The 17,558-nt window shown below is 39.7% G+C and overlaps 4 protein-coding genes and 1 pseudogene across 5 annotated transcripts in view; 1 reads left to right on the top strand and 4 right to left on the bottom strand.

Moving 5' to 3' along the window:
- The window catches only part of LOC104806424, a 5,511-nt gene extending 3,058 nt beyond the window's left edge, over positions 1 to 2,453 (bottom strand). The window contains exons 1-11 of one of the 2 annotated variants that reach the window (XM_010531333.1): positions 2,350 to 2,453; positions 1,915 to 2,148; positions 1,491 to 1,814; positions 1,304 to 1,405; positions 1,164 to 1,223; positions 1,008 to 1,086; positions 770 to 917; positions 560 to 683; positions 291 to 471; positions 149 to 177; positions 18 to 54 (exon numbers count right to left, since the gene is read on the bottom strand). In XM_010531333.1, the coding sequence (XP_010529635.1) occupies positions 18 to 54; positions 149 to 177; positions 291 to 471; positions 560 to 683; positions 770 to 917; positions 1,008 to 1,086; positions 1,164 to 1,223; positions 1,304 to 1,405; positions 1,491 to 1,814; positions 1,915 to 2,088 (1,258 nt within the window). In that variant the 5' untranslated portion in view covers positions 2,089 to 2,148; positions 2,350 to 2,453. The remainder of the gene's footprint in view (positions 1 to 17; positions 55 to 148; positions 178 to 290; positions 472 to 559; positions 684 to 769; positions 918 to 1,007; positions 1,087 to 1,163; positions 1,224 to 1,303; positions 1,406 to 1,490; positions 1,815 to 1,914; positions 2,149 to 2,349) is intronic. The other variant, XM_010531325.1, reaches the window with a different exon arrangement.
- Positions 2,454 to 4,521: 2,068 nt separating this feature from the next.
- Positions 4,522 to 7,340, bottom strand: LOC104806404. The gene is made up of 4 exons (XM_010531293.1): positions 6,163 to 7,340; positions 5,949 to 6,038; positions 4,784 to 5,872; positions 4,522 to 4,681 (listed from the first exon to the last, which is right to left on the bottom strand). Exons 1-4 carry the CDS (start codon positions 7,276 to 7,278, stop codon positions 4,604 to 4,606), a joined length of 2,373 nt encoding a protein of 790 aa, XP_010529595.1. The 5' UTR covers positions 7,279 to 7,340; the 3' UTR covers positions 4,522 to 4,603.
- A 168-nt stretch (positions 7,341 to 7,508) lies between these two features.
- Positions 7,509 to 10,696, top strand: LOC104806389 (annotated as a pseudogene).
- A 2,658-nt stretch (positions 10,697 to 13,354) lies between these two features.
- LOC104824510 (J domain-containing protein required for chloroplast accumulation response 1) lies at positions 13,355 to 15,238 on the bottom strand (the record flags this gene model as incomplete). The annotated part of the gene is made up of 8 exons (XM_010556617.1): positions 13,355 to 13,549; positions 13,766 to 13,942; positions 14,046 to 14,123; positions 14,208 to 14,273; positions 14,364 to 14,413; positions 14,500 to 14,608; positions 14,697 to 15,064; positions 15,142 to 15,238. Coding segments are annotated over 8 exons (984 nt in total), but the record flags the coding sequence as incomplete, so codon positions are not given.
- A 1,146-nt stretch (positions 15,239 to 16,384) lies between these two features.
- The window catches only part of LOC104806383 (arabinosyltransferase RRA3-like), a 2,629-nt gene continuing 1,455 nt past the window's right edge, over positions 16,385 to 17,558 (bottom strand). The window contains exon 3 of the mRNA XM_010531259.2: positions 16,385 to 17,558. Coding sequence (XP_010529561.1) covers positions 16,521 to 17,558 — 1,038 coding nt within the window. The 3' untranslated portion in view covers positions 16,385 to 16,520.

The raw sequence follows: 17,558 nt of genomic DNA, 5'->3' as shown, positions 1-17,558 counted from the left end.
GCTCAGAAGAGCGGCAGCTTTCCCTAGCATACCTTGAGCAGCCGCTATACCAGCCTGATAATTGTATTCACCGAAAGTTACAAAACTTTCGATAAAACCAACAATACGAACCTAAAAGGAAAGAGTTTGTATAGCATTCGATCATTGCCTTTAGCCCGTCTTCATGGAAACCGTAGCCTGAAAGAGAAAAAACCCATGACAAGGTTTAGATGAAACAAGAAGAACTATTCTTTCTTGTTCAAAACAAAAGCCGCGGGAAAAATCTTCATGTTCGAAATCAATATACTCACCTTGATATGCACCGCAGAACCATAGCCCACGTTTTCCCTGAATCTTGTACAACTCTTGCGAAGCCGTCCAGGCAGAAACAGAAGGAAAAGGGTGACTAGTGGTCCATTTGAGCAACGTCTTCTTCGGGGTATGATCGGGATTTAGTGTCACGAAGAACAGTTCGCTATTCTCTCCAAGATTCTGCACACATTGATGGATTGTTCAAACCATTATAGATGATCCGTTTATTCATCATTCTCATCATTCCGAGAGAGATTGTTTTATGTACCTGAATTAGATTGAGCCAATACGTTAGGCATACTTTGTTTTCCGTACTTCCAAGGAAATTCCATGCCCCCCATGCTGTCGGGTTTCGGGGCATGAAATCTTTGTCACGGTGGAGATATATATCGCTGAGCAAGTGGACGAGAACATGTAAATGAATTACTTCTGCAGATTTTACGATTCTCTCGGATCGGAGAATATCGACATAAGATACCTGTCGACGTATTGGAAAGCACCAAGGATCCTCCTTTCATCGAATGTGGCTTGTTCCCCGACCAATCTCAGAGCATCTGGAGCGTGCGTTGCTAATATACATCGATCGAATGCTTCCTCTGAGCCATCTCCATTCCTAACAGTAACACCTACATATTTAGTGAGCCAAATATTAGTAATTGAATAAAGTTGCAACAAACTCAAGAAAGTTGCATGAGACGGAATATGCACGGACCGACCATTATCAGAAGTAGAAACCAACTGTACATCACAGCTTGTTCTGATTCTGCCTCCTCGTCGCTCCAGTTCCGTCCTAACCTGTTCAGTCCAAGACAGAGTTACACGTAATGTTCGAAAAAGTCCATCGTCAGTTGATTTAACGGAGGATTCAGTACCTTTGCCACATAACTATGCGAACGTCCTGCAACGGTCAGCCACTGCGGCCTTCCAAAGAGCTGAAAACGGTAGATCGAGTTAAGAATCGTCGATAAAACGTATGAACATGGTAGCATAATCTCTCGGGTTTTACACGAACCTGAAACGCTTGATGGTTTCGGCAGAAAGAAAGAACAGAGAAAGCAGGGAAGGTCAGGACGCGATCAGAAGGGCATGACCATATCGAACCGCAAATCGGCACCTGTACCAGAAAACCGTCGTCTAATTTGCCTTATCGAGCAAGAAAACGCAAGAAAATCTGGATCAAAGGTGCAAAAGATTCTCACCAGATAAGCCTTTCGAAACAATTCTGAATAGCCATGAGAGTTGAGAAATTGCCCCAAAGTCTCAGTACGATCAAGATTAGGGTTGCTCTCAAGAGGGTCAATGTATCTCGAAACATCATCGGGAAACTTGACGATTTCTCTGATCATTTGCCAGAAATGGGTATTGAAGACGTTGCTCTTCTGAGCAAACAAGCTCGAGAAGCCGTTTCGACTTCCCCATTCGAGTCCTCCGCCATTTTCGAGGCTGACAGAGAAAGACATGTCTGAAACCTCCATGTCCACTCCGAGATCCTCGAAGAGCTCCATCATGTTCGGGTACGTTACCTGTTATGTCCGAGTCGAGGAAGAGATTAGCAAGATCTTGGTCTTTTAAAGAATCATTCAAATTTCAAACAGAGAAAGAGTGAGAGGAAAAAACACGTACGCGGTTGAAGATCATGAAACCGAGGTCCACGTCAGCACCATCGAAACGCACCGTTTTAGCATGGCCTCCCAAGTTTTCATCTCTCTCGTACAACACAACTTCAACTCCTTCTCTTGCAAGAACATATGCAGATCCCAATCCACTTATCCCACCCCCGACAACTGCTACTCTCATATTGGCTTCTTTCTTTTTTCTTTTTTTTTTTGGTTCAAATATGTAGTGCAAATTCGATTCCTGCATTATCCGATTTTTTTTTTTCCTTTTCGTAAATAACTATTGGAACGATGAAATCTCATTTCAACTTGGTTATCATTTCAAGAAAATTACTCCAAAAATTTAAAAAAAAAATCCAAATTTGGAATTGAGATTTATCAAGTCATGCTTAAACACCAAGATGTAAAACATTTGACGGGGGAAATTAGCCAAAACGTTCACCTTTGTTTTGGATTTGGTGAGGAATTCAGGACCAGCAGCTGCACCGAAGCCAAAAAAGCCGACAAGAAGTGTCGTTGAAAGAGTTAAGATTCGATGATGCCGGCTTTCTTCGTTTTGGATATATATATATAGCAAAGATACATGTAATTACCAAAAAAAAAGGCTTATAGGTAAGTAGATAAACAAAGTCATGGCCCAACTAAGTCCAACTATATTCATAATTTAAAATTTTGACTATTTAACCCGGTCTTTTTAGTATTTTCAATATATGTTTAAAATATGGTAAACATGTCTTGAAACAAATTTCAAAACCAACTAATACTGGTTGGTGTAACGAGGTGAAAAGTCCAGGACAATTAAATTAATGGTGTAGCTCATTTAAAATAAAAATAAAAATAAAAATAAAAAGATGTCGGTGTCGTGTGTGTTGAGTAGAGAATAAAAAGAAGACGAAATTCGTTGAAATGCATAAAACTGTATTCATTTTGTCACATAGAACCTCTTTTAGATATCACGGCTAATTATTATTAATATTCACAATATATATATATATATATATATAATAGATCCCTTCAACATGATAGAGTTATACATAAATTTATTTGCAGTATGCGTCCATCCTATACAAGTATGCAATGAAATGGATACATAAATAGATTGTTCTTTAAATAAAGGGAAAAAACCCTAAAAATTCCTGAACTTGTATTTTGGAGTAATATTAATTCCTAAACTTGTAGACGTGTCTATTAATTCCCAAACTTGCAAAATTGAACACGTTAAATCCTGAACTTGTTAAACGGTTCCATATTCGTCCATAGCGTTATTTGGTAAAAAAAACGAGTTGATCGATCCGACGTGGCTCGCCACGTCACGTGCCACGTCGGATCGGTCAACTCGCTTTTTTGACCAAATAATGCTATGGACGAATATGGAACCGTTTAACAAGTTCAGGATTTAACGTGTTCAATTTTGCAAGTTTGGGAATTAATAGGCACCTCTACAAGTTTAGGAATTAATATTACTCCAAATTATAAATTTAGGAATTTTTAGATTTTTTTATTGTTCTTTCTTGCCTTTGATTATCTTTATTATTTTAAAATTTCAAATTTTCTTTTTGTAATTTAATGTTTGGAGTAATCTGAGAAGCAGACAAATTATACTAATATATTATTTAAATTTCCGTAAAAAAATTTCGGAAAAAATGAAAGGGGGTAAATAACGTGGACCCACCAAACTTATATGCTTAATTAAGACATGGATTTTTTAAAAATATTTTTCCGGTAGAAACTAATAATATTGCCAAAAAAAAGTGTCAACATTCAAATGAATATTTTTTCCACTTGTATTTCTTTTTTCTCAATTTATGGATGAAAATAAAATTGTTCTTTTGAATAAATATTCATTTATCCTAAAAATTATATGAGATTTAATATGATTTTTAATCTCATTAGGAAGAGTAAAAAGAACAAAGAAAATTATTTGAATACAATTTAGCATTGACCCAGAAATGAGAACCACTAATTTGGCAAAAAAAAAACAAAGTAAATAATAATTAAATAAAAGTTTTGTATGAATAAAAACAAAACAAATAAATAAATAAATAGGTTTTTGGATAAGAACGAACCGTTGATTAAATGTTTTGTTAATTCAATTGGTTTAACTTAATTTAGGGCCATTAGAATAATCTATTTAAATAAATAAATTATAGTGATGTGCTCGATGTGCATTTCTTCCACAATATTATTTTATTATCTTTTTTTTAGTTTTCACAGTTTGATTACATATTCATAACTATTAAAAAATATATTTAATTTAGAAATATTCTTTTTAATATAATTTTTTCTAAAACAATTCATAAACAATTTAGAAATTAAAAGATATTCATATTTTATTCACAAAAATCCTAAAAAATTTGAACTTGTATTTTGGAGTAATATTAATTCCTAAACTTGTAGAGGTGCCTATTAATTCCCAAACTTGCAAAATTGAACACGTTAAATCATGAACTTGTTAAACGGTTCCACATATGTCCATATCATTATTTGGTCAAAAAAACGAGTTGACCGATCCGACGTGGCGCGCATAACGCTATGGACGAATATGGAACCGTTTAACAAGTTTATGATTTAACTTGTTCAATTTTGCAAGTTTGGAAATTAATAGGCACTTCTACAAGTTTAGGAATTAATATTATTCCAAAATATAAGTTTAGGAATTTTTAGGATTTTTTCCCTTAAATAAACAGACTAATGTCTCACGGGGCGGACGAACACTCTTGAATCTTCATACCGTCACTTTCAATCTCTTCCAGCACCACACTGGAGGCGTTTTCCTGATAAGACAACATGAACAAATTAAGCATATTCCAAGACCTATACACATATACATATATATATATATATATATGAGAGATGGACAAATGTATAGATCGTACCTCGCATACTATGCATTCGATATGCCCAACGAATCCACAGTCGTCACATCCATATGACGGATGTTGAGAGTATCTCGACTCTTCACAGATATCACAGTAGTAACCTCCATAACAGGCGTACTCCTTGAGAGACAGCCAATGGACGTGGTGTCTATGTTTGGCGGTCCGTGGTAACCACGCGCCATCACGAAGACATCCAAAATGGAAATAGAGATTGCATTTGAGACATCGATAATACGAATTCCTCACTTCCTCCCGGCAAGAGGCGCATCTAAGAATCGTGCCGTTATTTCCACCTCCACGAACACCTTTACAAGGTTTGTCGTGCACATAGTAGAATTCATGGGCATGACCTTGACGTCTTAAGGGACGGACCAGAGAACTACCACATTCAATATGGTAAAATATACCTCTTTCTGGGCCGGTAACTTTGTAGCCGAACAACGATTCTATTCGATCTCCACACGCAAAACATTCTGGATCTTCCGGATACCACAGATCCGGGTGATCAAGCTGAAGAACATGTTGAGGAGCAATAGGATGTCCCTCGACCAAACTCGGCCATTCCATGCAAGTTTTGTGGAAACCCCGGAACCTTACGCATTGTGTGCAGCTGTATGATGGGCCTAAGAGTTCTTCTCCGCACATATAGCACCGTACCGTTTGATATGTCCCGAAATTCACAAGGGTTAGTTCATGTCCTCGGTGGAGAGCGTGCTTTATGGTCTTTCCATCGTGTTTATCGTAGAACGTTTGTCCGATCTCTCTTAGGAACGCGCATTTGACGTCTATGACGAATCTACAAGCGCGGCAGGAGAAATGAAATCCCAGAGAAGCGTATCCGCAGACCTCACATACAACGAAAGTATCTGAACGCCGAGTGAGATAGAGCTTGTGATTCGGATGAAAAGGATGGTCGTCTAAGGTTTGAGGCAATGCCGCACATTTCTCGTGGACCCAGAAATTATCGCCATGACAATCCTCGCATGCGTAGGCTTGGCCATTGATTTGAAGCATGCACATTTGACAAAGTTTATTAGCCCCATGATCTTTCAAGCGCAAGGGATGGTCATGGATCGTCTTTTTTATCTGTTTAATTCAATCAACAATATCTATCAGTGGATATACACACATAATATGATCCGAATTTCATTAGTTTTCATACCTCGTCAATTGAGTGACTGGAATCCTCCTGTCGCTTATCATTATACTTCTTTGGCCACAAGGATGATGAAAAATGCTTAAATCCATCTTCCTATGTAACAAAAAAACTAAATTTTTAGAAAATTTGAAATAGATGTAATCCTTTTTATGTGATTAGTGACAATAAAAAATGCAATATTTTTTTTTTATAATAAGAAGGGAACAGAGGGACTAACCTTACTTAGCAAGCATTCGATGTGGGCATATAACTTGCACTCATTACATCCATAAACATGAACATGTGCTGCTTCCTTTATCATTCCCTCACATACATCACATGAATACTCGCTCTGTATATATTTACGAGATATGTATGGCAATCCATCCATAAGAGTAAGTTTATGCTCGTGATGATGTCGGTGTTCCAAATCTCGCGGAACGGAAACACACTTGACGTGAAACATCTTCTTGCATTGCATGCAACGGAGACCGTGATTTTGGACATGCTTTTTACAAATGTAACACCAAAACGAAGTGTTTCCGGTGAGAACGCTTACAAGACTGTGTTCGTGGGATTCAAACTTCATGGGCCGGAGGGTTGAACCGGCACATTGAAAATGCAATGCAAACTTACATTTGTCGCAATTATAAGTTGCTAGATTTTCCATGGTGAGTAGCTGCCAGCAAGCCCGACACCGTAGATACGAAGGAGCGAGGATGAAAACTTGGTGAGTAAGAGGGTGACGGTGCAAAGGATGGTGCATGACTCGAGATGTCTCGATGCACGACTCGTGTATGAAGTTGTTGCATTTAAGTTCAAGACAAGCATAGCCCGTCCCCCACATTGAGAGCTGGCATATCATGCAAGCGTATCGAAACCGTTCTACCACGACAACGTACTCTCTAAACCTGCATCTCACAAGTTGGTGGGCATCGCTCCAATGCGAGAACTCCTCGTTAATTTCCCATCCGAGTGACGTCTTGCTTGTTGTCGATATCGCACACTCAACACACATGCTATACTCGCAAATGTCGCATATGTAACGCCCACGGGGATAAGAAATGTAATTGCATCCTTTGCATATGAAGAAATAAAAACCATAATAGTCAGCAGTCGGATCATTCGGATCGGGTAGCTTTGAAGTTAACGTTAGTCTTAGATTGTGACCCTGGTGATGACCGTGGGAAATCTCTTGGGGGATTTTGAAGCAGTCTTCGCATAAGTTTGCGTCGCATTCTATACAATGGTATGCCGAAGGTTTAGGTAAAACGCAAAACTCACAGTTTTCTCCGTGTGAACTCTCTAACAGTTTTGTTTGGTGACCATGGCTGGACATCGATGTCTCGGCCATCTTTGAAAAGACGAGACACAATTGGGAAGAACCAAAATAAAAACACGATCTTGACAAGAAAAATGGAGTTTGAGTTTTGGTTTTTTGGTTGTTGTTTGGTAAGTTGAAAAGAAAAGAAAAAGTGCCCTCATAACGAGGTTGCAAGAAATGGATAATTCCTTTTCTTGAGAGTTGGTTCATGAACATACCATAATCAATGTCTATCTATAGGAGATTCGAGTCCACACGATTACGTCTGCATTGTGTAATTTGTGTGTATTATTGTTGGATCGACCCGACCGAAATGGGCTGGATCCGATTGAGATGGGTCAACCCAATTGGACATCACTACTCACTCTTCTCTTGCGTGCGAAATCCACAGCAACCTATTTCATCTGTTTGCGGATCAAGTTATCGGGTTTCGATCCGCGTCGGGCTTTACCGGTGAATGACGTCGGACGGGGCAACGTCGATGTCTCCGGAAGCGGCGGCGTCGCGGAAGAAGCCATCGTGGAGGGAAGGAGTACAATTGGAGGAGAGAGAGGCGAAAAAGAGCCGTAGCCGCGAAGATATACTCAGGGCAGTTACCATCTGTCCAAACATTGCGACAACAATGAGGTGCTCAGGGCTCTTTGTGCTTATTTGATGTTGTTTTTGGTGTTTTTGCTGTTGAATCTGGAGTTTGGACTCGTTGGCTCAAATGGGTTTTCTCGATTTAACTTGATCCGTTTGTTTTTGACGGCGAGAGCGAATTCGAGATTTTCAGTTATGGAAACAGCAATCTTAGCTGAAGTTCATTGGATAAACGACTACTTTCATTGATGGGTCTCGTTTCGGATTTTGATTCGGAGAAGCAAATTTAGGGTTTGTTCTAATTTCTGAGTGGTTTTTGCCTCTTTGTATTTTAGGATCTTTATGACCTACAGGATCTAGATATCTAAAATAGCTTTTAGCCTTTTAGGAGAATTCGGAAACCTCATTACTTAATTTTTTTTTTCTTTGCAGTATTTCTCTAGTAGATCTTAATGGGAAAATATTGTAGTTATGAGTCCATTGCTTGTGTATCAAAATGTTTGATTCAAAGCCTTCGCATAATTCTCCTTCTGTGATTGTGACATTGTGACATTGTAATGTTTGGTTGTTTGAGCACCAGGGATGCAAGCCTGATATAGCCGGAACCTCTGCTTGTCCCAAAACCTGAGCCCTCTTTCGTCGGCTTTTCCAAGCCCTTTACCTTCTTACCAAGTTAGCCCGTCACCCTCGTCTTTCCCGAGCCCTTTTCATGGCGAACCAAATAACGTCTCCACATTCTTCCCGTTCCTCAGAAACGGCCTTCCTTCATCGCTTCCTCTCCTTGGAATCTTGAACAGTGCCCCTGTTACTCCACCCATATCATATCATCCCCGACTTCTGGAAACCCCGAACAGATCCCCACTTGGGAATGCATTGCTAAGCAATCCATGGCCATTGCGTCCTTTAGTTACCCTTTCTACACGGCTTCTGCACCTGTCAGTCCGACCCATCGCCAGTTCTATACCCCAGCTACTATACCTGGATGTGATGATTCTGAATCTTCCACTGTTGATTCCGGTCGCTGGATAAGCTTTGCAAAACTCGCTCAGCAACCATATCCTAGCTCCTGGACGCCAATCTTCAATCTGGTGAAACCCACACCTCAGCAAATTGCTCTGTTTCAAGAAATGGGTTGGAGCTCGGGATTTGAACTAGAGAATGGGAAAGGGTTAAGCCATGGGAAGGGGGAGAGGATACACGATGTGAGCATGGAGGATCTGGAGCTCACACTTGGAAACAGCAGGGCACATGGTTGAAGTTGAAGAATAGGACAACTCAGATGTTGTGTTGATGTAAGTTCATGATTCATTCTTCTCCCAGAATTGGATATTCATCGTCCCACCATCTTTTGTTTCATACGAATTGTTTGTAGATATATAATCCTAAGATGTATGCTATATATATATATATGCCTCAGACGCTTGTAAGCTTCTTATTCTTTCATACCGATGTAGGCCGCTGAATCTAAGTACAGTCTGATGATACCCAGAAATAATTATAATTTTCTGATATTATTTTACATGTTATTATATTCCATCAGGCAAGCCCTGGTGGTAACTGGAAAGCTAGATCAAGACGCTAGGGTTCGGAGTAGCAAAAGCAAGCAACCCTTTGTCGTGTTCGAGCCTGAGCATGTCTCGTTCAGGCAATGGAACCCATGCTTCGACGCCTTCGCCATCATTTGTGTCGGCCAATACGCAAATCCGTGACGCCTCGCTATAATGATTAGCTACCCAAACTGGATTTCCCCATCCGAAATCGACCTCGTAAATTCGCATTCTACACCAACTGCTCGTTATCACCGTGTTCATCATCTCCTTCCTTAACTTACGGGCCGAGCTAAAAACCTCAAGTGCTATCCTTTCACCGAGTTCCTCGATCGTTCTCGTCCCTTGGAGATGCCCTTTGATCATCTTGCTAAATTCCTCCTTCGTTTTCCTTATCTTGGAAACTGTCTGACGGATTTCACTCTCTGATCTTTTCGAGGTTTCGTCTAGGAAAGGTATGTGGAGGAAATTCCCAGTCGCGTTTTCGGCCAAAAGGGTGGGAGGAATTCTTGTCCGTACGTTAATGGCGTGCAGCATCATGAGTTTGTCGTTCGATCTTGATGCTTTTATGGCTTTGAACAGAACCGCCATGGCTGCTTCCACGCGTGTAGGATCCGGCACTTGTTCGCTCGCGGCCTGAATTTTGAGCTCTTTAATCTTGGACGGACTGAAAACGAATCTTCTTGTCGTGTATTTCCCGCCAGGTTTCTCATCTGGACGGACCTCCAATGAAAGATCGGCAAGAGGGAAGAAGGTCGAGGCAATGAACTCAGGTCTCTCCACTGTACCAGAACGCCCCTGGGCAGTAGCAGCCCAGCTACGAACAAACCTTACGAATGAATCCATGTCGAAAATCTTGTGAGAGAGGCTGACGGCGATTGCCACTCCTCCATTTCTGAAGAAACTGACCTTCACATGCAGCAACGGCCACGTGCATGGATCCAACGAATCAGAAGGATCCATGACTAATTGGTTGAGCGAATCAGCATTAGGGTATCTCAGAAAGTCCGAGAGGATGACGTCAGCTCGAGCCTCCGTGAACAAAGCTCCTTCGTCGCTGCAGTTCACCGAGGCACCACCTTCCATCCGTCCGGCCAGTGGGTAGAAACGGGTTAGGGTTTCGGACAGAGAGTTCTTGAGTGCCGTGGAAACAACGGTCTGGTTCTGGTCAGAAGTCTTGTCGTAGAAGAAGATGGCGTCTATGTAATTATTCATCGTCATTTGATCAATCAGAGAAAGTTGAAGCGCTCGAAAATGACGAGGTGCTGGTGAGGCTGGTCTTACCACTTCTTTGCTTATCAGTTCAACCTTCACTGCCATTCTCTTTCTTTCTTTTTTTTTTTGTAAAATTGAAAGTTTTCAAAATATTTCGGTAGTATTATATTAGGGAAAATGGCAAATAAATAAATCAATTTGTTAATATCTTACTCATAAATACATGAACTTATAATCTCCCAACAAAATACATCAATTCGTAATTTTCTGACAAATTAGTACACAGACACTAACACCGTTAATTTTGTAACAGTTTTCGGTGAACGATGATGACATAGCTCGCCGGATTTTTCACGTCAACGCCACATGTGAAATATTTTTCCACATCATTAAAAAATTAAAATTAATTTCATTTAAAATAAAAATTATTTTAAAATAATTTAAAAAAATTAAATTTAAAATTTAAAATTTATAAAAATTACAAAATTATAAATTTGTAAAAATAAAATTTTAAATTAAATTCAAAAAATTCAAAATCAAAAATTCAAAATTAAAATTTACAAATTTGGCATATGTATATATGTCATTTTCCCTATATATATATATATATATATACCTGGATGTGATGATTCTGAATCTTCCACTGTTGATTCCGGTCGCTGGATAAGCTTTGCAAAACTCGCTCAGCAACCATATCCTAGCTCCTGGACGCCAATCTTCAATCTGGTGAAACCCACACCTCAGCAAATTGCTCTGTTTCAAGAAATGGGTTGGAGCTCGGGATTTGAACTAGAGAATGGGAAAGGGTTAAGCCATGGGAAGGGGGAGAGGATACACGATGTGAGCATGGAGGATCTGGAGCTCACACTTGGAAACAGCAGGGCACATGGTTGAAGTTGAAGAATAGGACAACTCAGATGTTGTGTTGATGTAAGTTCATGATTCATTCTTCTCCCAGAATTGGATATTCATCGTCCCACCATCTTTTGTTTCATACGAATTGTTTGTAGATATATAATCCTAAGATGTTAATTTTAATTTTAATTTTTTAATGACGTGAAAAAATGTTTGACATGTGGCGCTGCCGCGGAAAATCCGGCGAACCACGTCAGCACCGTTCATCGGAAACTGTTACAAAGTTAACGGTGTTAGTGTCTGTGTACTAATTTACCAGAAAATTGTGAATTGATGTATTTTGTTGGGAGATTACAAGTTCATGTATTTATGAGTAAGAAATTAAAAAATCGATGTATTTATTTGCCATTTTACCTATTATATTATGTCTGGTAAAAGGAAAAATTAAAAAGACCGTCCTTCAAAAGTGTACCAAAATAATTTTAAAATTTTAATATGTTAACTATATGTAAAAAAAATTGCGGGTTTACACAAAAAATATACTTTTTTTTTTTCATGCAAGTGTCTCATCTTCTTTTTTTTTTTTAATAAATTAGCTCGTTCATTCCCATCAAAATTTCTGTTCGATCGTCCTTTTATCCATTACAAAAATATGGATAAAGAGCCACCACAACCACCGAGTGTCTTCTCTTTCATTGATGAAATCCTCTAGATCACGTGGATCAAATGCTTTCAGCGTTACACGCGTGGGTGGCAACGGTCGCGTATCCTGACTTCTAAAGGAATACTTCGTTTTCGTCTTCGTAGTTTTAAGAAAAATATCATCTCGTTTTTGTCTTCGTGAATTCATGATACCCTTCAAGGATATTTGAATCCGCTAAAATCTTGAAAAAAAAATCGTTAATTTTTATTGATTTTAAAGATATTTTGATAATTTTATTTAAAAGTATATTTAAATATTATTATAAATACATTAAAATGTCAAAGATATAAATGTCATTTTATTAATGCTCGTCGCCATTAAAAAACCCGAACCCGTATCTGCAATTCGAATTTTCAGCTTTATCGCATTCATCTACATCTTCGTCGTACAAGGAATATCCGCGTTTATATCCAACCACCGCGAGTCGAAAATACCGGCTCCCACTCCTACTTTCTATGACTCAGTTGAATCTATCTCCCACTCACTTAAGACGTACAACCTCTTTCCCGCAACTAACAACAAACAAACAAACAAAAAAATTGAACATATTTATTATCACATTTTTATTGTAATAATTAATCAGTTTTCTTAAACTGTTTATTTTTACATGTTTTTAACAAATAATATGGTTCGAATAATTAATACGTCTCCTCGCACCAAATTTGAGATGCAGTTAACTTTCCTTTGAAAATACATCTTCCATTACTTTTGCTCTTCTTCCTTTCCATGGAACTTTTAATTTATCCGCAACCAAACCAAAGGTCCAAAAAAATCTTTTGTACTTTAAAAAAAAATCTTTTGATTCCACCAAGTAGGGGTGGGCACTTCGGTTCGGGAATTTAGTACTGATCCGATCCGTCCCGAAACCGAACCGAACCGAATAACGTTTGGTTCTAATTTGGTACACTTTTTTATGGAACCGAATGAACCATTCTCGAACCGAACCGTATGAATACCGAACCGAACCGTATGAATTCCAAACCAAAATTCGAATATTCCACTAATATATGTATAAATATTATAGTTCGGTACTTATTTGGTATTCATATAATGGTACCGTTCCGAACCGAACCGAACCGTTTAACATTCGGTTCTAGTTTGGTACACTTTTTATAAAACCGAAAATACCGTTCCCGAACCGAACCGCTTGAATACCGAACCGAAACCCGAAACGCTCACCCCTACCCCCAATGACACATAGATATATAGGGTTTCGACACAATTGTTGACATCTTCTTCCTTGCAGCAGTAATTTTTCCTTCTTTGTGAAATAAAAATTTGCAAACTTTGGAATATATCTCTCTGTACACTTAATCGTATATATACTGTCCTTTTGTAACCGCAAATACCCTTTTTTCTCTCAAATTGGTCCGACCGAGTTGAAGAAATCCCACGCTTCCTGAATAATATCCACAAACAAAAATTATTTACAACAAAATTCAATTCCATCTCGAGCAACGGCTCCTTGAATATATATGTGTATATATATATATATATATATATAATATGGCCTAATGACATTAATATCGCTTCTGAATTCATGGTTTTTGTTATACCAAACCGGGATTATGGTGGTGGTATTATTATCATTGATGAAATAACCAAAGACACTGACCTGCAATAACTCGAAAACACTCTCTGCAATGTACTTGTGGTCGGAGGAAGCTCCCTTTTGCTGCAGCTTGTCCGGGTGGAGAATCAGTAACGCTCTCTGGTACGATCTTCTAACCGCATTCGCCTCTATCATATCCATCAGTGGCACCGGCTTCCATCCGCTCCCGGGCCAAAGAATCTGCTCACGTTCTCCGCAACCGTAATCATATCGGGCGGACCAAGGAATCTCAAACATTTCATTTCATGTGGACGGTTAGGGAATGCTACAGCAAATCACTTACGTATTGTAATGTCGACAGGAGCGAACGTATGTTCCCGTCTTTTCCTTGCGACCACTTTCTGATTTTAGCATCAATGATCTGCATATACTCGAAAACTTTCGGTATGTAAAATTCGAAGCATTCTTTGGATGAATATAGGTGAAGGTGTTGCAGAGGTTTTACCTGGATTTCGTCAGCATCATCACCGGATTTCTCGGGTTTGTCTTCATCTTGTGTTATCTCCTTCACCTAAACAGTTATTCTCGGCTCAAATTCTCGGTAGAAACATAAGAACGGGGGCACTATTGAATGTAGAAGTAATGATTCTGATTCCGCTACCTGGAAATTCAAATCGAACGGCTCGTCCGTATCCTCATGAACATTATGCTCTGACAAAACGAAAAAATCAATGCTTTCAGGACAGTTTTAGTTGTTGTTAGCTGATTTCAATCCAATGCACCATTCAAGAACCCACCTGTGCTTTGTTCTTGTCTCCGTTCTTGCCCTGAAACACCGTGAGTCCCGCTCTCCATGTTCTCCATGTCTGAATCCTTTTTCTCCCGCACTTGAGGAGGATGCTGATCCTGCAATAACATTACAGATAAAGAATTGCAAAAACAATGATACAGGAAGATATATATCGAGATATTTTCAAGACCGAAGCATAAATACCATGGCAGTAGAATCTGAATTCGGTTTCTGTTGTTCATCGATAGTCTTGTTGAGATCAGTCCCTGCAGTGTTTTCCTTAGCTCTCCATCTAAAGCTCTGTCCAAGCGATTCGCCATCTGTTCCGATTGAAGCTCCTTGGCTGAAAACCTTAATGAATTCCTTCACTTTTCCCTTCACCCTGTCTCCGTTAACTTCTTCTGTCTTCGAGGATGAGCTGGGAAAGCTCGGTTTCTCGATCTTTGTCCTGTCTGAAGAGCTTCTCTGTCCTTGTGGTTTCTTTCTGCTTTTTGAATCTCCATTGGATGGTCTCGCGTTCTTGGCTCTGCTTTTACCTTCTCTCGATTCTTCATTCGCTATTACATATTCTCCTGCAATGTAACAAGAATCAAAAAACCAAATCCGAAACCAGCTGAAATAAACATGGACAGAACATCAGCTGACAAACCTTGTTTATCATTAGCGAAAAACGAATGGATAGGCTTTATATTCGCCTCCCGAGCTTCCAATCCACCAGAAAAAGACGGTTTAGGCAGCGAATCAGGTTCGATTCAGCCAGTAAAATAGCTTCACCAAAAAAAAAAACGGATTTGGAAATCGATTCCAGAATCAGGAACCAGTGTCAAACAAGGGAAGCGTTTGATGTATTCTATCAGACCCTCTACGAAAAATTTCCCCCCTTCTTAGAAATTAGGGTTCGTAGGAAGATATTTTTCTGTGCGGCTTTCTCCATTGAGGACAGCTTAGATGGGCTTCAAAAGCCCAACTAGATGCCTGCTTTGGCCCAATGAGCTTCTCTCGAAGAATATGAATATTCGCCCGTTATTTACGGTTTTATTTTTAAGCAGATGGAAAAATATATTCTGCAAAAATTAATAATTAAAGAATTAGAGAAAGATAACAAGAAATCCATACAAACTCTGTGGTGATTTGGAAAAATAATAATTGCTTGACTTACAAATGAGAGAGTACATGGTGCTATATACAGTTTACGTGAGAGGAGAAATAGGAAATAGAATGATACACCAAATCACAATTATGAAAGTATCCCTGATTATATGCTAACTGCTAACAAACTCTTTGACTGAAATATCGGCATATTTTGCGCATGACGTCGTGGAGAAAGGACCGTCTCCTCGGCGGGCCACCGAACACGTCGGCGAAGTCGATGTCGGAGTCATCTGTGGTCAGGTTAACCAAAGCAGAACTCGAACTCGAATCTAGAAGAACACTCTTCATACTGAAGTTGAGATCGCAATGCCAAAATCGGCGGGAAAAATCGGAACAGAAACTGAAATGCCTACGTTTTCGATCGAAACTGTTTCCCAGTGATTCTGTATTTTGTTATCTGGGTCTCTTTTTCCTCGAGGAATTCAATGGAATGGAACAGAGAGAGAGAGAGAGAGAGAGAGAGAGAGAGAGAGAGAGAGAGAGAGAGAGAGAGATAGATTTTGATTCGAATTGGAGCCACAAAGGTTGGTTTGCTATCAGTCTGGAGAATTTGTGGATAACACAGTTATGGCCAAACGCCTCAATCTGTCTTGTCCTGATGCTCCATTGTCTTTTTTGTCTCTCTTGTAGATTTTGTGATCAGGAGATGATCAAGAGCTGTATTATGATTGCCTTCTTCCACAGATCTTTCTGGTAAATATTCCATGTCCCAGATTAATAGAGGAGAAAAAAAAACAGACTTACTGTCCAAAAAAAAAGTGAAAGTTCTGAGATTTAAAGCTATAAGATACAAAAATTCATAGTACAAAAACCAAAACCCAAGAAGGATAAACATGGAATCAAGAAGGAAAAAGGGCGATGATTTGATGGATATCTTTACCAATCAGAACCATCTGGGAAATTATCGAGAGCGTTTTGCTTGCCGTTAACGTAGAACTCCACGACGGCTTGCATTCGACCGAGCTTATCTGGGTGGTAATTCAGATGGACAATCACAGGCTTCAACTTCTTCAGCTCAGGATTCTTCCTCACAGTCTTGAAAAGGACCTTACTGTTCATGAACTCGTACATATCCATCACTCTCTTGGAGGCGTGCAGTCCGGTGTAGCCGGGATGCGAAGGGAAGAACAGCTCCTCGTTGAATGCCGCTTGGTCCCACGCCTTTGTCTGAGCCACATTGTCAGCCACACGATCGAGCAGTTCTATGGCTGGAATGGTGGGCCTTAGATAGAAAAACCCGGAATTGAAGACCCAAATTCTCATCGTGTGAGCATAACGAGCCCATCCCATGGCTGGTTCATCAAACACGTCGTTGAAGCCATACGCCGTTCTATTGTCATGGCCATCGCTCATGGACTCCACATCAGAGTCCCTGTATAAATGCTCGAACGGGTTCTGCAGATAGACTATGTCCACATCCGAGAGAAGAACACCATACCCAAGTTGCAAGAACTCCCTCAAGATACGGAATTTCAATCCAGAGACAGCATGGTTACCTCCAGATTTGGCGATTGAGTCCACATTCTTGTCTGGATCTCTCTTGTAATATGCAACATCATTCGATTTGCAGAACTCTTCTATGTTGTCGTCTAATGCCACGACTAGATAGTTTGATATACCCACTTTCTTTATACTGGCAATCTGCACCTCGAGCATTGCCTTAACATTTGAATTTGCAAGAACCACAATGAGCTCTTTCCCCACAGCTACCTTCTCTAAGATCTTTGCCAGTCTTGGGTTAACCGATTCATCGGAAAGTACTGTTGGGTTAGTTCTCAAACTCTTGACAGTTCCAAAAGGCCCAGCCTTTATCTGCGATCCCAAAACTAAAACTTGTTTCCGGGCACTGTCTGTTCCTTGTTCCGCCAACCGTAGCTTTTCTGTTAGCTCTCTGACCTGCTTCTTCAACTCGGC

Source organism: Tarenaya hassleriana, unplaced genomic scaffold (assembly GCF_000463585.1).
Source record: "Tarenaya hassleriana unplaced genomic scaffold, ASM46358v1 Cleome1, whole genome shotgun sequence".
Taxonomy (NCBI): Eukaryota; Viridiplantae; Streptophyta; class Magnoliopsida; order Brassicales; family Cleomaceae; genus Tarenaya; species Tarenaya hassleriana.
Note: the sequence above shows the minus strand (reverse complement) of the source record. Positions and strands in the feature narration are given on the sequence as shown.